Source organism: Solanum stenotomum, chromosome 2 (assembly GCF_019186545.1).
Source record: "Solanum stenotomum isolate F172 chromosome 2, ASM1918654v1, whole genome shotgun sequence".
NCBI lineage: Eukaryota > Viridiplantae > Streptophyta > Magnoliopsida > Solanales > Solanaceae > Solanum > Solanum stenotomum.
Window position 1 is genome coordinate 13,067,182 of NC_064283.1, and position 13,996 is coordinate 13,081,177.

The following is a 13,996-nucleotide window of genomic DNA, read 5'->3' on the forward strand; positions in this document are numbered from 1 at the left end:
TCAACATTCAAGAAAAGGCCATAAAAATCACACATAACAAACCACTAGGAAAAAAAAGGAGCCAAAAGAAAGGGGGAAACATGGCAGCAACTTCAACATACATGGCTTCAACCCATTTCAGCATGTTAAGTTGGAGCACAAAGGGAAAGAATAAGCAACTCAAAAGGAGAAACTTTTTCTCAGTTTCAGCACAGCAAGCAGACGTTGAAGAGCTAAAAGTAGAAAAAGAAGAAGAAAAGAAAGAAGAAGAAAAACAAGGAGAGACAATGAAGAAGCCAAGGCCAGTAGAACCACAAATAAATGTGCAGAGCAAGAACATGACCAGAGAACATGGAGGACAATGGCTCAGTAGTGCTACTAGACATGTTAGAATATATGCAGCTTATATTGATCCTGAAACCTTTGCTTTCGATCAAACACAAATGGATAAACTCACACTTCTTCTTGACCCTACTGATGAATTTGTGTGGACTAATGATACTTGTACCAAAGTCTATTCTTACTTCCAAGAACTTGTTGATCATTATGAGGTAATGAAAACTTCTCTTCAATACAAGCTTAATTATGTAATCACTCTTGTACCAAATGGATTAGAAATAGAGATGCTAACTCCAATATTTTTTACCTGGACCAGGGAGCTCCATTGACGGAGTACACACTTCGTCTGATAGGTTCAGACATAGAGCACTACATAAGAAAACTTCTCTATACTGGAGAAATCCAATACAACATGAATGCAAGAGTTCTTAACTTCAGTATGGGGAAACCAAGAGTTGGGTTCAATTACAATGGACAAATGGAAGATGTAAACCAGTAAATTCAGGTAACAATGTTGACTATATTGAAGTAATGAGTAGCAAAAAATGCAGTTGTAACAATGTATAAGAAACTTTCACCTTCTCTGTCTGTCTTGAAAACTTTTCCCAAATGGATCATACACAATGCAAATGTTATCTACCAGTAATTGAAATATTAATCTTTGGGTTTCTTCTACTAACGGTTGAATGATATGACATGAGTTGAGCTTAAATAAGGAAACATGGTCAATGAGGATTCATATAGCTGACCCTAACTTATTTGGGACTGCGGCATAATAATTGTTGTTGGTTTTCTTCCATTGCTTGTTTTTATGGCACACATTGACATTCGGGAATGGGAAAAAGTAACAGGTTCTAAGGAGATCCAGGCAGCGTCTGGAGACATTCTGCATCCTCCCAAGGCTGGAATGCATCTTGCTGAGTTAGATGCTGGAGATATTGAAACAAAATATACTTTTAGTATAAGCCACTAGCTTCTGCAGATCAAGCACTATGAGAAAGATAATGGTGAATGAAAAAATTCATGCTTTTATTTGAGATGAAAGGCAGTAATTATCCGTTGGTCCTTGTTCTCATTCTGTTGGTCAATCTTTGTAACTACTGAAATTCCATTGGTTCAAACCTCATTTATACATCAGAATTTTGACAATAAGATACATGGACGTAGAATTTAGATCTGTCATCCTTGCTGATCCTTGAAAATTTGGAGACAGAAAAGTACATTTGAGCAAGCCAACTAGTGTCCCATGTTTTTTTGAGGTCAAAATGCAGTACTTTCATAATTTAGAGGCAAATGACTGATAGGACAATAGCAGCCATTGGTTTGAGGAATCTGAAGATAAGCAAGTGGATTGGTGGGAAAAGTGTATTTTATACTGTGGTTTTCATTCTGGAATGAGTGAGAGGAGATTCACATGCATGGTCACTGCAAGGAGCACGTTAAACACAGACAAGAAAGGAACATTCATTGAAGTCAATATATGGTAGGGAAATAGCCTTCACCTCTAACCAAAAGAAAAATCCACGCATGATGTTCAACTTTTTATCTTTGTCAGGACCGGCCCTTTTGATTTCCTGATTGACACCTGCATTTTTGACAATGAAAATATATTAATAATTTGTTGTTTCACTGATTGGATAGAAAGTGGTACAGAAAATAGCAGAAATAAGAACATCAACAGCCAATATGGTAGTTGCAACTAGAGAGTTTGATATTCCCAAGAAATTCAAGTAGACAAGCAATCAAATGGTATTTTTTTCTCTTCTGTAACATAAACTATAGGAAGCTAATTGGGAACCCTATTCTTGTAGTTGAAAGACCACAAAACTTGAAAAAACACCCCAATTAAATTGAAAGGCCTGTAACATAACAAATGCTAAACAAAGCAGCTTAAAAAAGCTTAAAACTATTCTAAGATTCTATAGAAACCAACCTGAATTACATAAAAGCAAACCCTAATTATGCATCTCTTATGTGCAATCCCGCTACATCCACAGCTCTTAATTATGGATGAACTCTTAATTAAATTTTTACTGCCTTCCTTGATCAATAGAATTTACAAAACAGTGTCTCTATTCCCAACTTCTTACCTTCTCAAGTAGATTTTCCACCTTTATAGTGAGGATTATAACTTATTAATACAGTAAGATAAATTTTCACATAGAAGACAACAACAACAACAAACACAACAACAAGCTTAGTGTAGTCCCATGTATACAGACCTTACCCCTACCCCGTGGGGGTAGAGAGGTTGTTCACGAAAGACTCCCGGCTCAAGTAACACACATCAGAATAGTTAAAGGAAAACATAAAGAGGACATAAAATATAATAGAGAAAGCATAACATAGCATTCAAAAAATAGGAGCGATAACAATAACCAACTAATTTGTTAATTGAAGCACGGTAAATACCGAGTAACAAAAATCATAAGACATGCAACTTAAGAGAAAGATGACACTATTGGTATGAACAGGAAACAGGTACAATACATCAAACTACCACCAAGCCTATCCTGTCTGGATATGAGACAACGCTTAACTACCTACTAACCTTCTAACCTTCTAACCTAATCTGTGACCTCCATAACCAACTATATAAGGTCATGTACTCAGAAAGCTGGAGCTGAGCCATGTCTTGTCTAATCCCAAACATGCCTACCACTACCACTACCTCTCCAAAAACCCATCACAGCCAACCTCTCACACTTACTCATTGGGGCCTCTGCATACCTCCACTTCACATGCCCGAACCATATGAGTCTTGCTTCCCTCATCTTGTCCACCATAGAGTTCACTCCCACCTTGTACTGGATATCTTCATTCTTAATTTTATCTCTCCTAGTATGTACACACATGCACCTTAATATCCTTATTTCCACCACTCTCATATTTTGAGGATGAGTTCTTAACTGGCCAACACTCCGCCTCATACAACATAGTCTTATATAGAAACATTATTCCCTTAAAATAGCATCCTGCATCAATACTTCCTAAAATATCACGTGCTCTCCAAAAGTATACAGAAAATAAGGAGGTGTTGCACTCTATTGAAAAGATTTTCAAGTCCCTTAAGCGCCTTTTTGTTTTTTATAGTTCACATTAGCGTCAAATGAGCTATTTCCCATGTCTTAATTTCCTCCTCTTCCTCCAGAAATCCATTGTAGTAAAAAATCTCAAATAATTTCTAACAATCACTGATTATGGGCCAAACATATTCCACCAGATGCATTACAATCTATGTATATGATTGATATGATCACCACCCTGCTTCGCGTAAAGACTTGCTAATTTGTATTTTTCTTTATTTTTCAAGTTCTCAACATAGTTCCTATGCAACTGTCTAAACAGAAAGGCACACTATTCCAGGTGCCTAGACAGCCAATTGAGTGAGAAAATTCTAGTTCTCTTCTTACCCCAACCTATTAGAGAATGATTTTAAGGTGAAGCCATCTTTCACTCTTTATTTTTTCCTAAGGGAGTTCAATTACCCAAGGATGAAAAAGCAAGACTACAAGCCTTTCACATTTCCATGTCTCTATCCATGAGTGGAACTTTTACCGCTTTAATAATACAAGCAAACTACTAAGTTCATTGGATACCTAATTTTTATGATGGTCGTGCTCATCTTGGCCATGCCTTTTGGTTGATCGGGTTCATGCAACACCAGCACCATTGATGAATGAAATGAAAATAGGATGATCAAAATGGAAGAATATGGGAGTGTTATGTGATAGAAAGATACTTACCAAAGTGAAGCAAATGTTATTAAATAGTTTTAAGATCAATGATGCTATATAAGAGTACATATTGGACCTCTAAAGTCCAAGATTTTCTTGCCTAGATCATGGACCACAAACAACAACAACAACAATATACCCAGTGTAATCCCACAAGTGGAGTTTGGGGAGGGAAGGATGTACTAGATCTTACTTCTACCTTTGTGGGGTAGAGAGGTTGTTTCTGATAAACCCTTAGTTTAAAAGAAATGTTATCGAAGCATGATTACAAGAAAAACATAACCACCAAATAACAAGATACAAAGGAAATGAAGAAATAAATAGTATCATAGAAGAATAAGAAACTACACAATTACTAAATAATACTACCAATAGTGAGAAGAGGACAGAGGGGGCTAGCCCCCTAATCTCCCACATAAAGCGCGATAACATTTGGCTACCTACTAATCTTCGACTCTAATCCTCCACCTCCACACCTTCTTATCTATAGTCATGTCCGCAACAAGCTAAAGCAATATCAAGTCTTGTCTAATCACCTCCCCCAATTTTTTTTCTTTTTGAAATTGGTAATGTATGTATTCCTTAGCATTAAGGATATCTGGAGACCTCCAATGTTTGCTAACAGAGAGTAAAATACAAAGATTATTACAGTGAAACTAGCAAATCTACTAATTGTTCTGCTTCTTCTATACATTACTCTTTACACCAAAAATAAAAGGAGACAATACATTTCTCTTTGACCTTCTGGACGGAATTTATGTTATTCTCAAAACATCTTCCATTCCTCTCTTTCCATATTGTCCGCCAAATGCGAGCTGAGATCATTCTCCACCATTTTTTCTGCCTTTTGCTTCCCCACCCTCCCTCTCCTGATCCAACAACTAAGTAAGTCAGCAGTGTGTTCTCGCATAGTCCAGTTGCTATCTGTGAGTTTCAAAAACAGGGACCAAAGTTGGGTTGTGACTCTGCAATGTAGAAACAGGTCGTTGTCGGTCTCATCTGTCTATTGCAGATAAAACATTTAGAAACAATTTGTCGTCCCTTCTTCTTCAGTACTTCTTGTGTGAGACATGCTATTTTAGCCACCAACCATATAAAACATTTGACCTTGGCTGGTGCCTGACTTGTCCAAACCTGTCTTCATTTAGTCAATCTAGGCCCTTAATGCAGTCCCACTTCCTTCTTATACAGTTTGTTTATAGAGAACCTTCCATCCTCAGTGTGTCTCTAGTTGATTGTATCTACCCTTTGAAGTCATTGAGCACTTGTAGTAGTTTTGCCACTCTACTTATTCCCAATCATTCAAATTCCTCCTAAGGGAAATATCCCACCCATTGGACCAACTTTCTACTATAGTGATATCAAGGTTCCTACAAAAGGAGAACAGACCAGGAAAAGTCTGCATAAGGGTCTCTTGTCCTATCTAGACATCCTTCCTGAAAAATATTACTGTCCATTGCCTACTTTGAGCTTCATGTTCACGACAAGTTTGTTCCAAAGAGATCTAATTGGTCTCCAAATTGAGAGGTATTGTGGCTTCATTGGAGCACCATTCAGTGTCTTGGCCATACTTGCATTGTATAACTTCTTTCCACAAAGCTTGATCTTCCTTCATGTATCTCCATAGCCATTTCATCAAGAGGCATTCATTTTGAATCTTCAGGTTCCTCAATCGTAGTCCCCCTAGTGATTTTTGAAGTTGGACTGTTCACCAATTCACTAAATAAGACCGCTTCCCTTTCTTGGTGCCAAACCATAGGAATTCTCTTCTCAGCCTATCCAGTTTCTTCGGAACCTTTGCAGGTTGAGGGAAGGACATGACATAGGTTCGGAGGGAATCTAATAATGCAATTATCAATGTGTCTGCCCTAAAGTGAAAGACATTGTGACTTCCAGATGGCTAGCTTCTTTTCTGATGTCTGGATTATCCCATCCCATATTAGCAATTCTTTATGTTTACTACCCAATGGCATGCCCGAATAGGTCGTAGGCAGTCTCTCTATGCTGCAGCTTAGAATACTGCAAAATTTTGCATCTGTGCTACCTCCTTGATGGGGGAAAAGACTGCTTTCTGCCAGTTGACCCTTAGCCCAGATACTGCCTCTAGTATCATAAGTATTACCCTGATATATCTTATCTGTTCCTCTTTGGCTTACCAAAAAATCACAGAGTCATCAGCATACAAAGGCTAACAAATCTCCATACTCAGGCCTGTTCTGTTGCTGACTTCAAAGTCCATCTATTTGGAGTAGCTACCCTCAACATGTTGTTCATTACTTCCATGACTAAGGCCTCATTTGTTTGCACTAATTGGAGGTTTCAATCTGAATGGTTCAGACGTTAGACCATGAATTGCATTTATTTTCAATAATATATAAGTACTTAAGCCTCACTTGTTTGCACTTAGTGGAGGTCTGAATGGTTCAGGCATTAGACAATAAAATGCATTTGTTCACATTAAGATTTATCGTGTAGGGAGTAATAGTTTAGGTTAGTTGTTTGGTGGAAATTTGAGTTTTTGATTATATGGAGAAAGTTGGTATGAAGGAATTGTGTCCTTGTAAAGATAAGGACAGGTATCATCAGCTTGGTAGTGCATTAGAAGGATGTTTTCATGTCCACGAAGACAATAAAATCTTGTTATTTATAGAGATGGGTAGACTTGCCTATGGTGGTTTTATGCATAACCCTAGGCCTACTTGTACTGATGTTGAAGATGGGATTTTATGTAACTCAAGATTTTATAATCTTCATATAAAGCGGGTCAGTTTCAACATCAGTATAAGTACACCTAGGGTTATGCCTATAACCATCATAGGCAAATATAACCTTCTCTATAAATAACAAGAAGATTTTATAATCTTCATCCAATGAACACATCCTTCCAATGCACTACCAAGCTCATGATACTTGTCCCTATGCTGACAAGGACACAATTCTTGCTTACCAACTTTCTCCATATAATCAAACTCAATTTCCAATAAACAACCAACCTAAACTATTACTCCCTAGGTTTCCTATGACATTTTTTAGTTTGGGCACACCCCTTGAGAAAATTACTATATTAGGAATGAAGAAGTAAAAAAATCTGAATCGAGTGACCTAATGTAGATCTTACCCGAATCTGGAAATTCTGCAATCGTCAGATTCAGGAAGCAAACAGTTGCCAGAATCTGGAAAACCTAGACGGAATGAGGTCTTACTCACTGCAACCAGTGTCGATCTACTCAGAATTGAAGGGTGACCCTGCTGGAAAAAGAATCTCGCCGGCAAACTGATTGAAAGATAGCTTACGCACTGGCGAGTGAGACAACAGTAGCTAGAATCTGACAGCTCTGAACGGCACGTGGGAGAGCATGGGCTGGCCGCTGGTGGCAGAGCTGATTGGGGTTTACTCACGGTGGTGGTCCGAGTCTCGTGGTGGTATTGGTTTGATCACAACACCTCCGAAATTATAGATCTGTTCAGACAGCCAAGAAAAATAGCTGGGGGAAAAACGTGTCCAGAATTTCTCTTCCAATGTCGGTGGCCTTAACCAAGATCCGACACCATGTGAAACGGAGGAGAAAATAAGAGAAAACTCGGCTTCATTATTCCCTCAAGCTATTTGGGTTTATATAGCTAAGTTTTAATGTCTTAAAAGGGAAGGAAATCAATACCTAATTACATCTTTTTTGTCGTTTTCTGGTCATAGAGTAGCAAGCAACTTTAGAGTTTCCAAAACATGCTTTCATATCAAACATCGTGAAAGCATATATCTTTTTTTTTTTATAGGAATGATGAGAGCACATATGTAAAAGACAACTAGTTCGTGTACACAACTTCAAGAGACCTTTTTCTTTTTTCTACATTTCTAGAGCACTCATGAGATTCCTGGTATGATGGATTGTTATCATTGATTGTTCTTTTTAAAGAATGTCATTTTTGTCTACAATTCTTCGTAAGGTATACACAACACTTATTTCCTTTTTCTTTGCTATCACTTAAACCAAGAAGCCAAGTGAAACAAATAGAACCTGCAAACGGGGTTCCTTCTCTTCCATAGCATACTATAACTCCAAAAGCGCACTAGAAAACTTAATCGAGTCACTTAAAAGGCCATTAAAAACAAGTAGATTTTAAATGCCCAAATGCCCCTACAAGCCAAACACCCAATCTAAATTATAATTTATCTCATATATCTATACTGCGAAATCCCTCTGCATAAAAAAGTATGTAGCTTGGATCTAGGATGTCAATTTAGTAATGCTAAATTGGTACCTGTTAGAATAGGAATAGGTTTATACAATCCTATTTAGAATAGGAATATGAATAGTAAATAGTATCCTACTTGATAAAGGATTGTATTCTAGTGTCTATAAATAGGATCTCAATGTAATAATGTAGACACAACAACACAATTAAATAATATTTTTTTCCTATATTTCTCACATGGTATCAGAGCCTCTACGATCTTGGTAGAAAATCAAAGAGCTTCCGCTGCCAGCGGGTGGCTATTACCCATATATGCTGCCCGTCTGGCCAATGATTATGTTAGCAAAAGTTGGGTCACCGTGTACCTTTCATGTGATTATTTTCTCATATCTAATTTGTGTAGCACCGTGCCATCATTCCGGTGACTACTTTCTTATATCTAATTTGTGTAGCACTGTGCCATCATTCCGGTGACTACTTTTTCATATTTGATTTGTGTAGCACCGTGCCATCATTCTGGTGACTACTTTTTCATATTTAATTTTTGTAGCACCGTGCGATCTTTCCGGTGACTACTTTTCATATTTGGTTTGTGTAGCACTGTGCCATTATTCCAGTGGCTACTTTTTCATATATAATTTGTGTAGCACCGTGCCATCCTTCCGGTGACTACAATTTTTTTTTGCATATCTGATTTGCGTAACACCGTGCATCTCTCCGGACTACTTTTTATATTTAATTTGTGTAGTACCGTGAATTTTTTTGAACTATTTTCTCATATCTGAGTTGCATAGCATCATGTGTCTTTTCATTGACTCCTCAAATTTGATTTGCATAGTTCCATTCGTCTTTCCGGTGACTTCTCAAATCTAATTTGCGTAGGGCTGTTCCATCATTCCAACCCTACCCATATAATTTTTCTTTTTCAATAGGGTCGTGCCATCATTCCGACCCTACCCGTATTATTTCTCTTTTTCAATGGGGTTGTTCCATCAATTCGAACTATCCTTTATAATTTATATTTTCTAGTTGGATCGTGACATCATTCCGACCCTACCCATATAATTTTATTTCTTAGATTGTGACCACTTTTAGCTATCAAATCTAATACTCCGACATATGAGCATGTTTCGGCTAGTTTTTCGGTGACCTGTTTAATATCGACTCATCTATTGATTCCAACATGATCCATATACTATATACTAGATTTTGAGCACTTTGTTGCTCAAGGGGAGTTGAGTAGCCTTGTATGTCGATTATGTGACTCACTCTATGGTCTGAAACGGTCTTTGCAAGTTTGGTTTGGGAAGTTCAACACTGTAATTTTATCACTCTGTGTTTTATCGGCATTATGCATCAAATTCAGTATTTCATGAGAAGATTAAGCACATTGAGATTGACTGACATTATGCATCAAATCCAGTATTTAATGAGAAGACAAGCACATTGAGATTGACTGTCAATTTTGTGAAGTCGACTGATCAACTTGCAGATATCTCACCAATCCGCTCATTGGTCCTCGTATTAATTACATATGTAACAAGCTAGGTACATGAATTGTATGCACTAGCTTGGGGGAGTGTTAGAATAGGAATAGGTTTATACATTCCTATTAGAATAGGAATAGGTTTACACAATTCTATTAGAATAGGAATAGATTTATTCAATCCTATTTAGAATAGGAATAGGAATAGTAACTAGTATCCTACTTGATAAAGGATTGTATTCTAGTGTCTATAAATATGATCTCAATGTAATAATGTAGACACAACAACACAATTCAATAATATTCCTTTCCTATATTTCTCACAGTACTCCTATATTTCTCACAGTACCGAATATGTGGATGTAACAGGTCATAAGTAATCGATGCAAATAATGTGTTGCCTACACTGAAGCGCAGCTAAGTGAGGAGAATCATCCTCCATGAGCTTTATGTGCTTTAGGCCATTTAAGTGCGCCTTAAATGAGCCTTTGACAACATTGATTTGAATGAGACACTGTTTTGATTATCGATGAGTCGATGACCTTCAACATATTTGGCAAGTTAAGTCTTTTGTTTCTCGGCATGGCTTTCAGACTTCTAAAGCAGTTATTCCTTTCTAGGAATGTTTTCTTTGTTCCCTTTCTTGGAGTCACAACTTATCCACTTGCCATACATGACTTCTTCTTTTTGATGAGGTCACTTGCCTTACATGACTATTGTTTCCACTGGCACTTCTTTGTGAGTAAACATTATATTGTATCAAAAGTTACATTGATCATGCCTTGTTCATACAAAATGTTGAGTCAATTGAAAAGGTACAACAATGATCGATGGGAACTTTTAAAAACAAAAATATCTGAATGTTTCCCTTTTTAATTGACTAAAAACACTCTACTCTTCCACACCTAGTGAAAATAAAACAATAAAAGTGTAAAGAAAACAAAAGGAGAACATGCTCTATAAGGGAGAAGCTGAGAATACAATTAGGAAACCCTATTATGAAGGGTCATGTTTTTATTCACCTGGTCTGGTCACTTTTGGGCCGACCAGGTTGTTTCCTGTTTTTAAGATGGACCATTTCAGGCTGTTTTAAATAAATAACAAGGACTTCGAGTCAAAATTCAACCAAAAAAAAAGAAAAGAACATACTCTACTACGAGCTACATGAAGGTGAGATAAAAAAAAGTCAAACTTTTTATCAATCAGATCGGTAAAGATTTGCTAGCAAGTTCAGTTCATTTTTTTGGCGAAAGAACAAGACAAGAAACTATAATTAAGTTGTCTAAATGAGAGAGCAGGAATCCTATGGAACTGGATACTATCTTAAAAGTGACAACATAGATTTGAAATCAAGGTATGGCCTGAGAACAATTCAAAACACAAGAGAAACATTCAAAATCAGAAAAGATGCCACGATGCTGGAAAACAAACCGCAGGCTATTAACCTACCTTTATGGAGTGATAGAAGGGATTTCCCACGTCCATTTCTTGAGCTAGATGGTAATCGCATCCTAATGTCTTTCCAGAGCTTCTTATACTCCTCTCCATTGTAGGGCGTCATCAATAAATTCAAAACCTCCTTCCTGTACCTAGAATCTATGATTGTCGCATCCAGCTTGATACACAAAATTAGCAGTCAATGGTTACAAGAATTATCACGGTGAACCAAAACTAAGAGGTAACATAAAATAAAAGAGGGACCAAAAGAACTAGTGAAAGTAGCAGAAGAATTGAAATCATACATTCAGGCAACGTTCCACTGAAGGTACAAAGGGGTTAGAGCTACTGCCCCAACCTACCTCTGTACCTATATTTTCAAGGATTTCTACTTCACTTTCGGATTCTGCCTCCTTAATAGCTTCATAAACAAAACAACAACTATTACCAAATGAAGATTTAAGACAATGATATCTTGATACACAATTTTTTTTTTTGCACGAATCAAATAACTTACAATCAGAATCTTCTTGAGGTTCAATTTTTACTTCCGCATCCATGAATTTGCTATCATTCTGAATCCTCTGCTCCATACCAGGTATAATATTCACATCAATTCTATGATTCCTGTTATCTAATCCCCTATCTTCGTTTCCTCGCCTCTTAGTCAAAATCCCATCTTTCATTGTCTGCTCCTTACCAGGTAAAATATTCACATCAATTCTATGATTCCTATTATCTAAGCCCCTATCTTCGTTTCGTCGCCTGTTACTCAAGATCCCATCTTTCATTGTCTGCTCGTTACCAGGTACAATCTCCATATCAATTCTTTGCTTCCTATTGTCTAAATCCCTATCCTCGTTTCGTTGCTTCTTACTCAAAATCCCATCTTTTATCTTCTGCTCCTTACCAGGTACAATCTCCATATCAATTCTTTGCTTCCTATTGTCTAAATCCCTATCCTTGTTTCGTTGCTTCTTACTCAAAATCCCATCTTTTATCTTCTGCTCCTTACCAGTTACAATCTCCATATCAATTCTTTGCTTCCTACTGTCTAAATCCCTATCCTCGTTTCGTTGCTTCATACTCAAAATCCCCTCTTTTATCTTCTGCTCTTTACCAGGTACAATCTCCATATCAATTCTTTGTTTCCTATTGTCTAAATCCCTATCCTCATTTCCTCGCTTCTTACTTAAAATCCCATCTTCAACATCAGTACAAGTAGGCCTAGGGTTATAACCACCATAGGCAATTCTACCCTGCTCTATATATAACAACAACATTTTATAATCTTCATTGAAATGAACACATCCTTCCAATGCACTACCAAGCTCATGATACCTTTCCTTATCTTGACAAGGACACAATTCCTTCATATCAACTTTCTCCATACAATCAAAAACTCAAATTTCCACTAAACAAATGACCCAAACTATTACTCCCTACAATCCCTAGGTTTCCGATTAAGCTTAGACACGATAAAATCACTCACACTTCGTAATTAAGAACAAAAGTGGCTGAAATTGAAGTAATCAGAGAAGCAGCAAAAATCGAAGAAGAGTGTAAAATGCAGCCTTTGATAGTTTAATACTTCATGCGGATTAAGAGGTTACCTCGAGAATAACAATGAGTTCAATTAAATTAATAATATATTGAATTTATTTATGTTTTGGAGTGTCTAACCTTCACTATTCTCATGAAAATGAGAAAGAATTTAACATTATTAATTAGTTAATTTTGGTGAGTAAAAATTGAATGTTTAGTTCGTATTGACGTGTTGTCGTTTCAAATTTTTGAACATTTGAATTGTATTAACGGAATTAATAACTAAACTTTTATTATAAAAGAAGAGAATCTTAAAAGAAAAAGATGATAATAACATCTGTCGCTCAAAAGGCAAACTCATGTGGTGTACAACTGATAAACTGTTTTAGAAGAAAAGCGTTAGAAAAACGAGATAAAAAATTTCTGAATTACCTTTGATCGTCCAAGATAACCGCACTTACTAAATATTTTTTTAAAAAAGTGACCATTTTCTACCTTCTTAATTACAATACAAACGATTTATATATATATATATATATATAAAATTTAAAAAGTCTCACGCTTATACAACAACAAACTTGTGAACATTAAATTGTACAAACAATATTAAAAATTGATTTTTGATTGCAGAAGAATGGAACCTAAAAGGATGATAATGATATTATCGTTCAAATGGCAGATTCACGTGGTGTACAATCGATAGATAGTTTTAGAAAAGTGTTAGAAAAATGAAATGACAAATTCTATAATTACCTTTTGATTGTGTAAGACACTCACACTTATTAAATAGTTAAAAAGGAAACAAGACTATTTTCTAGCTTCTTAATTATAGTATAAACAATTTAAATGGAAAAAATATTAATGAACAAAGTCTCACGCTAATATGTAATATGTGTAGTAGTTCTTCGATGACGTGTGTTGCATGTAAATATCAAATCATGTAATATTTAATTATTTTTTGAAAAAAATATTATTTGTTAATTCATTGACTTTCTATATAAATGTTATTCTTGTGATACACATATTTGTGTCAAAATTAAAAGTGAAGATTAAAAAATAGAGAAAAAAAGTTTTGTTTCTCTTGAAGGTAAATAATAGATGATATGATCAGGGGCGGCTCTAATAAATCGGTGGCCTAAAGCAAAATTCGAATGGAAGCCTTAAATTCGAATATATATTTTTTATGAAGTTTATTATAGCCAATTATTTAATCTTTCTTGAGACATATTACTCATAATTTGTCAAACTTCTATTACTTCCTTGCTCTTTTATGAAAAAA

At 36.1% G+C, this 13,996-nt stretch overlaps 2 protein-coding genes across 2 annotated transcripts; one reads left to right on the forward strand and one right to left on the reverse strand.

Moving 5' to 3' along the window:
* Positions 1–12: 12 nt before the first annotated feature.
* LOC125855650 (NAD(P)H-quinone oxidoreductase subunit M, chloroplastic) lies at positions 13–993 on the forward strand. Its single transcript, XM_049535405.1, has 2 exons — positions 13–530; positions 635–993. Exons 1-2 carry the CDS (start codon positions 81–83, stop codon positions 815–817), a joined length of 633 nt encoding a protein of 210 aa, XP_049391362.1. The 5' UTR covers positions 13–80; the 3' UTR covers positions 818–993.
* Positions 881–12,563, reverse strand: LOC125855700 (uncharacterized). The gene is made up of 5 exons (XM_049535439.1): positions 11,690–12,563; positions 11,478–11,593; positions 11,185–11,350; positions 1,821–1,903; positions 881–1,247 (listed from the first exon to the last, which is right to left on the reverse strand). Exons 1-5 carry the CDS (start codon positions 12,561–12,563, stop codon positions 1,173–1,175), a joined length of 1,314 nt encoding a protein of 437 aa, XP_049391396.1. The 3' UTR covers positions 881–1,172.
* Positions 12,564–13,996: the final 1,433 nt, after the last annotated feature.